Source organism: Plasmopara halstedii, assembly GCF_900000015.1.
Source record: "Plasmopara halstedii genome assembly, contig: Scaffold_1211, whole genome shotgun sequence".
Lineage (NCBI taxonomy): Eukaryota > Oomycota > Peronosporomycetes > Peronosporales > Peronosporaceae > Plasmopara > Plasmopara halstedii.
Genome location: NW_020188126.1, coordinates 1,692,991 through 1,708,062, shown reverse-complemented (window position 1 = coordinate 1,708,062; position 15,072 = coordinate 1,692,991). Strand labels below are relative to the sequence as shown.

Below are 15,072 nucleotides of genomic sequence, written 5' to 3'. Positions count from 1 at the left end.
GATTGACTCTTGATGCGTTCAAGCATGACACTCCTAAATGCTTCTGCCGAAGCACTACAAAGAACGGAGATGACGTGATGACGTTGTCCGTCTTCAGACCTAATTGCTGCTACTTCTATCCTCACCTCTTGTACTTCTTCCTTCGTCTTTAGCATCATCTCCTGCATTTCACGCTCACGTCCGTCACATTGTGAATGACATTATCATTCTGTTGTGATGAAATCATAACCTGTTGAACTAAATCGGTGGCCCGATACGCTACTTCTGCGCGAAATGCTGTAAATGACAGATAGGAAGGAAGGACCTGGTAGTTCAAAGGTAAGTTTCCAAGTGAATGTATTCTGCTTTTAGCTATGTAATTATGCGAATGGTTAGGAGTTTTATAACTCCTCCTGGTTTACTTAGGTGAAGACTTAACTTGTTTCCATCAAGAACTCGGTCATGTTCCAAACATAGCATCAGCGCTTTGTTCTCGCGGTTTACAAACTAGGAAATTGCTCGCAAGAATGGCACTAACGTTCTGTACTTCTGTAGACGAGATATCGGGTCACGGGAAGATTTGATGCCCGATATGCCGCGGTTGTGTCTGGACTGCTAATCCAGGCGTATCGTGGACGCTTTAGGTCTTAGTTTACTCGTCAATCAAGGCAAGAGCTCCCAGACGATTCCAGGAGGTGCAGCTTTGCTGCAGTGCTGGAAGACCCTGGCGACAGTTATTATCTTCACGAACGAGTGCATCACGTTTCAAGTTACGTTGTGAAGAAGCGGTCGTTGTCGCATTGAATGCGGAGTAGAGCTCTCTCACAACAGGTGCAGTTGGGGTGCAGGAACTGGTTGATCAAGAATACATCAAACGGCGATGAACCTTTGAGTGAAGAGAAATATCTCTTGGCTGCATTAAACATTATCCCCTTGCGTGCTCTTTTTTTTCTTACTGGGAGTTGTGCTACCACACATGTGTGGTCAAACAAACCTTTTGACAGTTCTAGTAGATGCAAGGCGGCCCGCTGGAAAAGATGTGTGTTTTATTGATACATCGTGGAGGTAGATGACCTAACTATCCATGCATTAGTTAGCTGAAGTAGCGCTACTGCTCAGTAACCTAAATACTATATCCCTAATAAATTGATTTAATCCATGTTCTCTATTAAAACGTTAGACAAAGTTTTGACTATAATTGTCCCTAGGTCTCTGACGGGGGTCGTTACTTCCGTTGTGTGACTGTCGCTCTGCATCTTGTTTAGCTAGGACATCACTGCTTGTACTCTTGCCCTGTTTCTTCAGCAACGCAGCTGCTTTCTTTTGCTTCTTCGATGAACGTACAATGGCAGCAAGCGTAAAGAAAACAGTTATGACCGCGACACCAACTGACATTGCAAATGGAGGACCATACGAATTCGTTCCAACAGATCTTGAGACTAAACTTGATACTGACCCTGACACAGCTGTCGTACAACGTGGACCACCCCATGACGACGAATACGTACATTCACATCGTTTCTTGACACACTTGCCAGTCTTCAGTAGTGTCTTGCCTAAAGTTCCCCCGATCGTACAATCATCATCTTTCGTACAAAAAGCCTTTCCAGCAACATCTTTATGAGGATTGTCATCGTCTTCGTATTCATCAATATGACCTTCAATCCACAATTTCGTTGGATGAGTTTTGGGATCACAACCAATAGACATGTAATTGTCATCATCAAGATCATCTCCCAAGTCCTGGTACAAACGAATGTAGTCAATCTTGAGATACAAAGGAAAAGCATCGCAGATAGTATTAGCCACTTCATCTGTGCCATCACCGCGACATTCCTTCCCAGCATTTGGAGGTGTCGCACCCCACGAACTCGATAACGCGACATTGAAAATCACATACAATGGTTCTTCCAACATGATTTTCTGGGGATTTGTACGTTGTGCATTCTGCGGTACGTTAATAATCGAAGAAGAAGGAACTTCAAACAAAGGACTGCCTTCTAACATCCAACGCACGTAACCATTTTTACCAGTAACCCACTCGAGTTGATATGTCACATAATCCATGTAAGCACCAACGTGAACGGGCCAATTAGCTGATATGGCGTCCATTTGATAGTTAAACGGACTCATAGCATTAGACTTTGGTGTTGTCTTTTCATCTCGTGGCATGGCACACTTTACAAATGTATTGTCTGGGTCACACAAGTACGCACCTGTGTAGACATTAATAAGTGGAAAGCACGTGCCATTCGAGTTAATACCCCAGTGCTCATCGCCTACACCGTCAATTAAAGTCAAATCACCATTCACATCTCTTGAAGCGGGGCAAGTATCCAGCGAGCACCAGTTTTCAGTAATACCGGCTTTTAAAGAAGCAGCAATGGTCTTGTAGTCTTGTTTTTTGTCAGCTTCTGGTTGACAATAATTGTTTGCTGCGTATCGCATTCCTTGGTACCACGACTTGCGTCCCCGCTCTTTCTGGTAGAATGCTGTCGGAACATCCGGTAAATTCGCCCCAGGTGTTTGGCAAACATTCATGTAGATGCACGACGGATCTTCCCCACCAACATATTTAATGCGGTAGTCATCAGGCATTCCTGGTCCAATTTGAAGAGAAGACGACACGAGAGAAGCGGAGCCTTCAAGCACATCGATTTCAGGAGCACCACGACCTTGATTCGGGTTTAATCCAAAGCCTGGGTCGTCCGTACACGCACTAATACGTTGATAAGTTGGGTCAAAGAGATCAGGCTCACACTTATCGTAGGAAAAAGGCCACATGCGATTTGTTGAGGCTGAAAAAATGGCACGACCGAGATTTCCCATCATCCAGATACCAGGCCACGTTGGATAATATCTTCCTGATGCAACAGGTGTGTCCTTCCCCGTCTTTAAATCAGGATTACCCGAATCAGGATCAACTACTCCAGGAAGTTGAACGCGAGTTTCAATCATTCCACCTTGATAACAAAATTTGTTCCACGATTGAACCATTGCAGCACGATAAAAAAAGTAAGCGTCCACAAAACCAGGAGGGTGTGTGTACATATTATAGACGTGAATAACATTGAATTCGTCGATGGCTTTAATGTAAAAGTAACATGTTTTATCGTCGTCACATTTTGTCGACGTCATATTGTGGGAATATAATTCCAATGCACCATTCACACCATCCGGTTTCTCAAGTGACGTCCACATGTGATCTTGACCAGGTCGAAAACTACGATTTGGTGTATTAAATTCATCACTCATTGTCAAATCCCAAATTCGACCACGTGACGACGTGTACTTTTGACGATTAGCGGGTGTTGCGGGGTCAACCCATGCTCGAATACCAGATTTTGTTGGGTACGTTGATGATTGTGGTTGCTCTTCTTTACCTCGAACGAATGTCAGTGTGATAATCCAAAATATTCCCACAAATACTTGCGTCGAGAAACGAGCCCACATCGGTATTTCTAGAGCTCGAACACACAAAAAAAAATATTACAAGACTTGTGATCTACGAGCGGCAGTTTATCGAGTGAGACGACACATGGCGACGATGCATAGAATGTAGCAGATCCCAAAGCTAAAGTCCTCTCCTATTGTGGGCACAGTTTTTTAAAAACAGAGAGTCGGAATTATTCGGATTTTGGTCGCGGTTTTACGCAAAAACGCTCGATTGTATACGCACTGTACTCTATTGTGGTTATAAATAATTTGCTTTTGTTGTATTATTAGTTTCCATAACCCTGTTAAATCTTATACGACTTGTCTCAAACGTTAATGTAAAATTACCGTCAGCATAGAGAAAGTTAATGTCCTGAGCAATTTCCTGGACACACTGTGATAGTAGATACATTACATACACACTTTGCACCATATTTTACAAAGTACAGTCAACAGCTGATTTCTAAGTTTCCTTGAAGCTGACGTATGAAAATCAAGTAAAAATTGAAGAATCGATGCCTTAAGCGAATTCGTTACTTTGTACATGATCAGCATGGAGTTTATAGTGTAAAAGTATGTGACTCCTCTGTCGTTGGTTGCACGGTCGTGCGTCGTGCTGTCTAATCGTGCGGTGAAGAATTGGAGTGGTCCAGACGTGCCACGTGATTTTCGAACTTATGTTACCACATAAGTTTGTAATGTCAACTTTTTTAGAAGAATGTGAGAATTTAGCAGATCCCAATCTTTTGAGAAATATTCTCTGTCAGTTATCCCCGCCATCCTCTTTGTACTGTGAATGATAAATGCAGCACGTGTCTGCCATCTACAAGTCCAAAGTTCTCCCTTATGCAATAGTCGTACCGCCCAGTAGGTTAAAATTAAGCTGCTGAGATCATAAATAGCAATTTACCGCTCAACAAAGCGGATGCTGTAGAAATTCATTTATAGATAGGAAGGAGCAGTGAATCTGATCTACTCGGTTCATTGAGGATTTACTCGATTGTTCCGCTTGGTTTGTCGACTTTGGTGTATTCGTCGAACCCATCGCTGCTGATCTCGTAAGGACAGAGTCCTGTATATATTGGAGAGGCTGACGTCTTGGGTTCATCATATTGTAGCATCTTTCTAATCATAAAAACGACGGGATAATATGTTTATCAGGATAACCATGTGTAATTCTGGCACCTAGAGAGCTGGTTTAATGCAGAATACAAGCATGTCAGATTAGATTCTATGACTGTTGAAATGGACCATTAAAAGTCGTTCGAGACTCGTCACGGTCCATGTTGATGAAGATCTAATCTGTAGTCAATTTGAGCGCGACAGTCTTTGGTGATCACTCAGTGAATTCAAATCATATCACTATTGAGTTTGTAACGGGGTACGTATCCTAATATTCCATGTGTAGCAATTAAAGCCAGACTTATTCTGAATACATACGATTTTCAAGCTAAAGAACCAAAGTATAGGAATACCTTACACATGACATTTGATACAATTATATGAGATAAAGTATTGCACAATTGTCCGAAAGTCACATGGTAACTTGTGAATACTGATAAGTGACAAAAACATCGGTTTATGCGGATGATAAAACACTGAGATAGGGATGACCGTCATACACGCGAGCACATCAGGAGAAGTAATGAAAACTTCATTAATCTCAACGGCAAATATAATAGATAAATCTACTTTTAAATAAGCGGAGCTAACAGCCACTGAGTTTGGATTAAGGCTCCAAGGTGGTAGAAGTCCACAAACCCAATCTCTGTGCGCTCGATAACTGTGAATTGTCAAAGTTAACGAGCGCACAAAATATTTTCAGTATGAGCGTCTTAACCGGATGCCGCGGTAGATCAGATGGCTCTCATTGTTAGAGCGCTGACGTTGAGCATTTGGGTATATAAGGAGGATAGCGAAAACATCAGTCCCGCTGAGATGTTCATGATTTGGCTGCACGCAAAACAAAGCGACGATACATCGCAACTGCGGTCGGCAAAGTAGAAGATAGCGCTCAAGCTCCCAGACAGGGTCGTCCGACGCGTCATTCGAGATGAAAAGTCGAGTCCAACTAGGCGCAGAGTGGCTTATGAGGAAAGATCTGTGTTGTATCATTCCTCTTGAAGCTCATGGTCAATTTGAGCCAAGCTCAAGCGACGCTTTTTAACAGCGGTGGGACTCGCAGCCCCGGTTGGATGAATATTATCAGCGAACGACTGGGTTATGTGAGTCACGAATCATGGAACTTATAAGCATTATGTTATTCTGTGCGACGCTGTCGGAAACAGTTGAAAGAACTCGGAAGCGTTGAAAACGTCAGATACAATGATGATACCCGTATGTTTTGTACCTCACTATTCTAAGTCTTGAAGGTGATCTTTTGGCTGGAACGTCATAAGCCGTGATACGACTAATATTTATAGATTCATGATGACACAAAGTTTTCAGATGGAGGTTTTGCGTGTCTGAACCTACCATTTTCCAGGAATTATAAGCAAATTTGGTGCGGATTCGAAGCTTTGATAGCTTCCGAATCGGGCATGACTTTGGTCAAAACTGATAGCAATGGTATTGTATGAAGCCTCGGGTAGACATCGAAAGACAGAAGCAGCAATAAGCTGTTATTTCAGATTGACACAGATGTGAGACTGTATATATTCATAGCTCCGAGTATCTCCGGTGGTACACTTATAGAGATATGATTTGCTGTCTATGCCAAGGACGGTAATGATTGAAAGCAAAGGGTGTCGCAGTCTCCTGTGCCAAAAGGGCGACTCGCCCTTGTCACAATATGTGGGTACCGTTTAGTCTGCACTAGTGTGGGTCAGGTCTCCAGTGCAGAGGTAAAGCTTGACGAAAAAATTATTCACTTGTCAAAAGAGTGGCCAAGGTAGCTCAAGGGGTTATAAATTTGTAGCACAAATGCCGGCAGAATTTTTACTGAAATGATGGAATTATTTCTCAAGGATATGAGAAAGAGGCTGCATGACGGTAAAGTCACCTATTTGAATATATTGACTTCAGAGGAATATGTCAGCGATTATCCGTACCGGATGAATTTTTTATTTATGACACTCGCCAAGCACTAAACAAACGAAGCTGGATAGCTATCTTTAAGGATCCTTTTGATCTTCAGTAGGAAAGCTATGACGTCACGACGATGTAAAACGAGGATAGAGGAGTGCGTCATCAAATCAATTTGGTTTCAGAGCCAAATTTGGCTTAACACGGTAGCGACTCTAACCAAAGGGGCATCGTGGCGCCAATAACGTTTTTTTTGCTTGAAGCACGAATGTGCCTTAGCCAGAGAAAGTACAACCTCACAGAAAGCACCTAATTCTGTGTCATCTAGCTATATGGGATGTCATAAAATTTGCGTGCCTAGAACAAGCTAATTGCAGTCACAAATCCGGCGCAAACTCCTACCCCTGGAAAAGATGATCTGCAGAACAGCAGGTTTGGCGTACGTCGCTCAGTGCCCTCGAACTAATTGACGTTCATTATAACTATTGATGAGAAAGTGTGACCAATATGGCTCTCATCGCGATGCGTATCCTGTCTGGAAATAGCTAATTTTGCCACATGGAGTGTCTATTACGCCAGTGACGCTCAATTGCCTGTTGACACAGCTGTTCAGGCCGTAATATTGCATCGTAGATATCAACCTCGAAGACATACGCTTTAGGGTCGAGGCGATCGGGAGGTAATAACGAACATCAGCGAGCGAATTTATTTGACATGTCGACAGGTGTGTCATTAGCGCTGTTAAAATTGAAATTAGGTTACTTTATTGAGAAGTAGGGTACGCAAAATTTCCTGTGAGCTTCAATGTTATTGTGGATTAGGAAGTGAGTTGGTTCACTTCATGCACAAGAACAATTCGAACTATGCCGATATGGTACAATCCCTCATCCAATTTCTTCAGAGTTTGTGAAGTAGTGTCGGGATGCGGTGGGATTGGCGGCCTTTGATGCTAAAATGAAGACATCATACGTGCCCCGTTTCTGGCTCCATATTGGCTAGTTTACGTCGTCTGTGACGCTTCAACGTCTGCGCTTTGCTTCAAGTAGATGCAAATGATCATGAAAACGAAATCGCTTATAAATTTGGCCAACTAAAAATGTGCAATTCCGTAAATGAGAAGAGACAGATTGCAACGAAAGATGCCATTGTCCAGCTTAAACTGCATCTGCTTTGCTCGAAGCCATCTGTGATCCATACGAAGCATTCGTTCTTGCGACCAGCGACGTGCTTTGTTCATTTTACCTGGAATGAAAAAGTGATTCTATTACTTTGCCGAATTAAGTCTGAGTAAAGTACTGACCGGGTCTGTATGATGTGTAACGAGTGCACTTTGCGCTACTCCGAGGACAATTTATCGCATGTCATAAGGGTCACGCCACGTGTCGGTCAGGCTTCACGTTTACGACAGCGTACGGGTCAGACGCAACATGTATTGCGAAGCGGGGGGGGACAGGATATTGATCTCGGAGACTGTTTCTTGGAAGATTTAGGTAGCGAAATTTTCCTCCTCTTTTTCTAAAGTGTTATAGTAGGTCTCACTCGACTCACTGAAAAGTGTGGTCAATCGTACTAAGGCCTTCGAACACATGATGCTGTATAGTACAGACACAGAGCTTATCAGATTATTACATTCGACCTGATGTTAATACCGATGGACAAACAAGCACGAACAGTGTATCGTTTCGACAGGTGCAGCCTTTATATTCGTCGACATGAGAATTCCGACAATCCATTGAGAACTCATTCGCATCTTTTGGGCATCCAAAGGTTGCGTCAGAAAATACGGCGTTGTAAATTTCTAGCCGTCTGGTCTACAAACCATTAAGAACTCATTCGCATCTTTTGGGCAGCCAAAGGTTGCATCAGAAAACACGACATTGTTAATTTCTAGCCGTCCAATCTAGTCTCACTGCTGACGGCAACATCATTGAGTAGTGGGATACAGTCGTTTTGATCCTCAAACAAGCTCTTACAAATAGGGCTTCCAGCTGGACATTGTCTACAATCAAGATCCATGCTTTATAAGGGAGTACTCATGATTCTGGGCACCAGATTGAACATGTCTGCAGAGGACATGCTTATTCTGGCGCCCAGTATCTTGAGTACTCCCTTAAACAACCCCCATCCATGTAATAGACAGAACACATCTATCGCTGGGTAGATGATATCCTTTCAAGCACTTGCATGGAGAGATCGTGGTACGAGAACAATTTTTACATTTGCATTCGCGTTCGCATTCAGGTCCAGGTTTTGTAAAAAGTCTGATCAGATTCCGTGATCATTTGGAACCGCAACGAAGAGGCCCGAATTTTTTGTGGGACGGGGTTGCCAGTAGCTCCTGACTTGCTTATATCATTCAGGCGAGACTCTAGAGCAAAATCAGCAATTCTATATCGGCAATGTTGAGCGTCATACTACAAGTGCGCAATCATTCGTCACCAATGAGTGTGTGAAAAAGTGCTACAGGTAGATGAAACACATATGAATATATAGTGAGTAAAAACGTTTCGTTGAGGGTGGTCAGCCTACTCTCACGTGCGATGTCTGCAGTTGATAAGACAAAGTTGCGTCTTCGCTACATCGGACCTTTAACTGTCTTAGCTAGTAAATTGAATGACACACTCTCTATACCTCAGAATATGATGATACTTCCTGCGTTGTATCTGGACTTTCTTAAGACGTATCATGATTCCGTTCTCACAAGTCATTTACAAGCAGGATTTTCTTACGACAAGAAATATTCAACAGTCCTTCGTAGTTGAGTTTTTTCTTCTTCGTCTTGATCGACGATCCGGTTCTGACCTCTGGCATCACATCAGGTCAGTTGGCTTGAACGGGCACTTCAAAAATCACGGTAAAACAGACGTCAGATTCAACCGCAGGCATAGACTCGCGGTGAAAGTCAGTATGCCGCTATAAGCGCGAGAATAACCAAAAAGGCATTTCGACCGGATGCTTGGCAGGTGAGAAGGGAAGCCTGTTTTCAAGTCGCACGGATTGTAAATTGGGCCGGGAAGTTTATTAGGGCCGGGAACAATATCTGATGAAATGGAAGTAAAATTTTTAAATCTAGGGCATGTACATATTTAGAAAACCATTTAACAGCTTGCTTTGGCATTATTATTGCTTTTTACTTGGCGCAGTCTCGTGCAGCGGAGCGCACATTCTACTCGCGAACTACGTTTAAATTGTTTGAAACTTTCTACTTGGTCGATTGTTGTACCATCAGTCTCATGAGAATCAGCGGGGCCTCATCCTAAAACAGTATTGGTCTCGTGTGCTCTACCCCGGGCCGAACCGATATATCTCAAGTAAATGTTGAAATTATCTAAAATTCTATCTCGAGAGCAAAATATGTATATACTGTAGTACAGCTGAAAAGTAGATCTGCGCAATAATGTTCAGAAATTAATATTTATGTGCATGACGCGAGGCTAACAGCCCAAGTGTCTCGCCTTCAGGAGCCTTATGGTCACAGGCCACCACTTTTCTATCCACTTTAAGGGATGTATTTCTCGGGCTAAATGCGGGCAAAAGCGCTTAGTACTATTCAATTAATTACATAGTGGGATCGATATACCGTCGCGCCTTATCCGCCCCACAGTTTTGGGAGTCATCTTCAAGGAAGTTGGCGTTCGAGGTGAGAGGTAATCGATGGTTGAATATGAGATGTACAGATAACGACGTCGTGTCGAGGTGAGAATTAATTCCTCTAAGCTTTTGTTAAAAGCCTTGCTCCGCTTCTGAGCCTGTCGCCATAGCCACGGTCAAATCTCGAACATGGCCCAGTACCGTGGATCAATCTCTAGTGTGAAGCGTGTTGCGCTGCGTAATTCTGTCTAACGTATGTTGAAAACGTATTAACAAAGAACAAATGTGTTCAAAGTCATGAGCGGCAACGATGCTAGAAATTTTTGTTGCGGCTTCAAGTAAATGTTGGGACTAGGGCATTCAGCTTAGTGTACCAAACACTCTTTCAGCCTGGATGATCTCGTCGGCCCACTCTCGTCCCTTGATTATCGAATTAATCCAGCGAAGAACTACACATTCACGGCCTCCTGGAAGGTCATTATCTTTGTGACATTAGCATGCAGCCTGAGAAGACGTGAGTCAATTTTTTTGTGTGCTCTTTGGGCTATGTATAGAACGGGGTACCTCAAACTGTTCCGGACTCTATGATCACTTTAAAGCGAAACTCGATCAGGCACAAGAAATTTCAATAGACGTTACCTTGTTTGCAACGAAGATTCCTTCTTCAATGGCTAATATCAGTGGGAATACAAGTACATGATGCATGTAAACTGCATTATGTACTTGTACTCCTCTGAAATATCAATGCAGTAATTTAATCGCTTATTTGCTACGACCTAAAGCGCCTCGACGTAGCTGAGCCGTAACTTGCCATTATCGATGAAGACACCGCAATTGTGAAAAGGTCAGAAGCATCTGATGGACCCTTTTAACCCACTGCATATTCATACCAATTCCACCAGCCCCATGTAATTTTTGTCAGCCCGAGTTTCTCAGCTTTAGCGTCCCATACTCTCGGTGCACGACGCTCAATTTTGTCAAAATAAAACTGCGGATGTTGCTACGAAAAGTGTCCGGGCAAACCTCAGCAAGTCGAATCGAATCTACCGAGGTCGGAGACACTTTATGACAGCATTAACAAAGCACAGGGGTTAGCCCAACTTATTGACATGAATGAGGAAATACGGCAAAGTACATACAGCATTAATCAAGACAAACAGAACGTGATAATACATCATGTCCCAGCACTGCTTAGGAGGATATCCTTTATCGCGCTATCAAATCATCTGACCGTCATTCTGTTGGTTGTCAGCAGTGGCTACAGTGGTCAGTTTATTCAACAAAGCTCACCATCATTTCGCTACAAAGCGTAAATCTCGATCCGAGGGAGTGGCAATCTGCAATACTGATGCGAGATAATCGGGGATAGCGAGGCTGTATTCGCACGTATTACGGCAAAAAACGACGTCGAATGCGACTGAAAGTTTTACGTTAACACAGGTCGGACGTGTGCAAATACGTTTTGATCCACTGGTAGACAATACACAATGCTCGACGATCCGCGCCTTTTCTCTCTTCCAATGTAGCAGCCACCCGACGGTGTGTGTTTCTTGTACTGTATCCTGCACTAGATGCAGGATCTACCGCAATCTGAGTGTCAGTGGGCCAGTGCTGTAAAACATCAGGCTTTGGAAAATGAGATAGCGATACAGTCGCTTTGCAAAATCCGCATAGGATGATATGGACTTATTGCTCCCCACACTTCTTGGCAGTCCAGCAAATGCTGCGTCTGATCGTGGGTAGAGCGTATTGCCTCATCAACTGGCGACGTGGCCAATGTTTCATTCGACAGATTAAAGTCGGAACGACGCAAAGCACATCAACCGCCACATTCGATTGACCCATTATTACCTTTCCTGAAAAGTATTATCAACGAGGATAAATAAATACAATGTTCGTTAGACGATTTGGTAATGACATCGCTGTGAATGACAACACACGGGCGAAATTAATTATAGATGGCTCAAAACCAAGCAAATGTATCCTGAATCTGAAAGCCACAAACAAAGTATTTTATCTGAAGGTATAGGCTTGCGAGGTCCGATTGCGATGACGCGTTCATGGACATTTGCATCAGCTTTGAGTAAAATTATCCAATAAGAAAGTCTTAATGACACATGTGGCTAGTCACGGGCTCAAAATGGGGTATTGATGAGGCTGATATTTGCAGCCTCATCACCAATCTGTCGCTGTCAATTCCTATGAACTTCCGCACGAGCTGATTTCCGCTATAAGGAGACTATGAAAGGGTTGGGCCAAACCAGTATCATTTGCATATGATCGATAAGCTGTCAAGATCAAATCCACTTCAGCGCCAAAATCAGTTTAACATATATAAGCGTTGATTATTTCGGGGGATATCCGCACACCATTCTTTCCAATGACGTTGCCCCCCCAAAAAATCAACGGTAGAAAGACGATTTTTTTGTAATAGCGAGCACAAATTTTTCTCAAGCTTCGCTCCCAGCTATGTGGATATCCATCTTAGACTGCCTGCGCTCCTCGTGGCAATGTACCATAAATTGTCAAGCTAGGATGTGCGTTGGCAGGAAATGGCCCGGCCGGCAACACCACCTAAGAGAACTGGCAAGTCTCTAAAGTAAAACCAGCTTCTTCCAAAACAGCCCGCTTAGATTTTCTACCGCTTAGAGAAGAAAAGCGATATCTCATGACCATTGATACCGATCATCAATTAGAAAAGATCACTGAAAAGGTGCGATTGACAATGCTATTGTTCAAATATCATATCTGACAATCGGCTTTCGAACTAGACTCATGCCTGTATCTTCTTGTCATACGCATGTCCAATTTGCCACTTGTCATTGCAACTCTGAAATAAAAAGCGTCGACGAGTGGGGAAATCTTATCAAATTCGCTTCGTTATTTATCCAGCTGGAGGCGCCTACGTCGTCCAGGTGTTTCCTAGAGCCACTAATATTTGGCATCAAGATTCAAATCAATTATTGTCATCCCATCGAGGGACCCCTTAACACTAAATCAAAAGAATTTGATAGATCTCTGAGGATAGCTGTACTAGTCAGCCTTTTCAGTGCTCAGCGCGTATGAATTATCTATGCCTAATGACAAGTCCGGCCCATACTCCGCTTTCAGCCTTACCATGTCAGTGACCTCACCGATGCTTCTAATTAAGAGGGAGTTTTTGCCAAGGGCTAGAGGGAAAGAATTACACCCTGTGACTACCCCACAAACTCAACCATAGCAGCATCATCGCCACAAACCCGCGAAGCTTTTCTGCTTTGTACGGTGGGCAGGTCGCACGGTAGTGTGAACTCAACAGTACTGATTGATGATCAAATCATATTTTTTGAGCCTGATACTTTTACTTTCAGACTACCGTCGTCTGTCTGGCACAAAATACCGCGAAGCATAGTAGCCCTCGACTCTGTACGAGGAAAATATATTTTTCTAAGCAAATGTCCTACCTGAAACACACTTAAGAAGCTTGAAATGCTTCTGTTTCGGTATGAATATATTTGGGATGCCGATACTTAGTCTATTTTAATCACATATTGGTGTTGCAGCGCTCTGCCACTTCTACCTTCCAGGCAAAGCTCATGCCACCTATCGACATATTTGCTATAAACTTCCGGCATATCTCATGACCTGCACCGAACTATCGCAGCTCCTGCTCACGCCAATATTCCTTCTGCCTGCTAAATAAAAGATATCAAAGGTCCAAAAGGACAAAATTTGGTGCAATTAAAAATCAACGAATTTCGGTCGATTCATGTCCGAAGGTAATCAAGGCAAGAGATACATAAAGTGGGGGCTTACTTAGACTATCAAGGACTAGACAGTGATTCACTCTAACTGAGTATCCAATCTAAATGATAAGCCTCATATTTTCATCTATACCCTCGGCGCAAGGCGCATAAATATCGTATCCGTGTTTGACATTCTTTATGAAATCATTTACTGCCTACTATTTTCAACAGTGACGCATTTATAATGTCCGCATGAAAATAATAATCTTTAAATTGTTCTCACGGCTTCGCTAAGCCCCAAATATTGCCGTCGACGTCCCGCAACCCTAGTGTGCTTGCCCCACGCTTAAAAAACACTGCTTATGAGACTGGGTCTCATAAGCAGTGTTTTGCATTTCTCTACCGCGCTCGTTACGCTTCGACCACCACGCTTTAACCGGCTCTTGTGGCACGGAAGTTGGGCTTTGCCTTAAATGCACCCCCATAGCATCTTCTAGGGACTGGGTGAGCGCGAAAGGGCTTGGTGCGGGATTTACCTGTTTCAAGACTTCGAAACTAATGGCGACGATTTTCACCAAAGAAAGGGTCTACTGTCCTCGTGGAATCAAACGTTTGAAACCCTTGGACACAGCTCAATTATACTGCACTCTTTGACGGGTGGACGAGCGTATACGCTTTGTCTGGTCGGAAATGACCGCGACACGTGCCCCTCTAGTCCTTTTCATGTCGAAAACGCCGCTTGAACAGAGTAGTGATATGCCAGTGCTCATTCTCGCGTAAGGCTTCCATGATTGGAAAGCATTGGCACATCTTGCTGTTGCTCCGTCTGGTTATTGTGAGTCACCAGGCATGTTATCGTTATGCGTCAAGCATAAGGCTTAAGCTTATAAATTGTTATCACGAGAGTAATTAGTCAATATTTTTATTTTACTCTCATAGGGTCACGTTTTATCACAACTCGGTCATCTTTTACACTAACCGTGGTATTAATTGCAACGGAATCGACGTAATTTCGCGCAGAGGGAGTTCTGACTCAAAGACTTCGCACTCAACTCACGCAAAGAATGAGTTTCAGCGACCCAACCAATAGCCGCTTTTGCCACTTGGTCGTTGTTTGATTTTTATTAAGAGTGATATATAATCCAATACTTTCTTCAGTTTAATTTGTACTAAAAACATCTATTTCACTATATTCAATTATGAAATTGTACGTATATCATGACGCGATTTTGATAGCCCACGCGTCTTACCGTGCCTTTCCTTTGCGGAGTCCCATTATCTCATTATTTCCATGCTCCAATACCCCTGAATTTTGCAT

General features: G+C 43.1%; 4 protein-coding genes across 4 annotated transcripts; 1 reads left to right on the top strand and 3 right to left on the bottom strand.

Moving 5' to 3' along the window:
- Positions 1-1,155: 1,155 nt before the first annotated feature.
- PHALS_00989 (beta-glucan synthesis-associated) lies at positions 1,156-3,432 on the bottom strand (the record flags this gene model as incomplete). The annotated part of the gene is made up of 1 exon (XM_024730767.1): positions 1,156-3,432. The coding sequence occupies one exon, from the start codon at positions 3,430-3,432 to the stop codon at positions 1,156-1,158; it is 2,277 nt and encodes a 758-aa protein (XP_024581012.1).
- A 785-nt stretch (positions 3,433-4,217) lies between these two features.
- On the top strand, positions 4,218-4,563 carry PHALS_00988 (uncharacterized protein; the record flags this gene model as incomplete). The annotated part of the gene is made up of 3 exons (XM_024730766.1): positions 4,218-4,281; positions 4,367-4,472; positions 4,533-4,563. The coding sequence occupies 3 exons, from the start codon at positions 4,218-4,220 to the stop codon at positions 4,561-4,563; spliced, it is 201 nt and encodes a 66-aa protein (XP_024581011.1).
- Positions 4,564-7,924: 3,361 nt separating this feature from the next.
- On the bottom strand, positions 7,925-8,188 carry PHALS_00987 (uncharacterized protein; the record flags this gene model as incomplete). Its single annotated transcript, XM_024730765.1, has 2 exons — positions 7,925-8,030; positions 8,100-8,188. The coding sequence occupies 2 exons, from the start codon at positions 8,186-8,188 to the stop codon at positions 7,925-7,927; spliced, it is 195 nt and encodes a 64-aa protein (XP_024581010.1).
- Positions 8,189-14,022: 5,834 nt separating this feature from the next.
- On the bottom strand, positions 14,023-14,239 carry PHALS_00986 (uncharacterized protein; the record flags this gene model as incomplete). The annotated part of the gene is made up of 2 exons (XM_024730764.1): positions 14,023-14,099; positions 14,158-14,239. The coding sequence occupies 2 exons, from the start codon at positions 14,237-14,239 to the stop codon at positions 14,023-14,025; spliced, it is 159 nt and encodes a 52-aa protein (XP_024581009.1).
- Between the last annotated feature and the right edge of the window lie 833 nt (positions 14,240-15,072).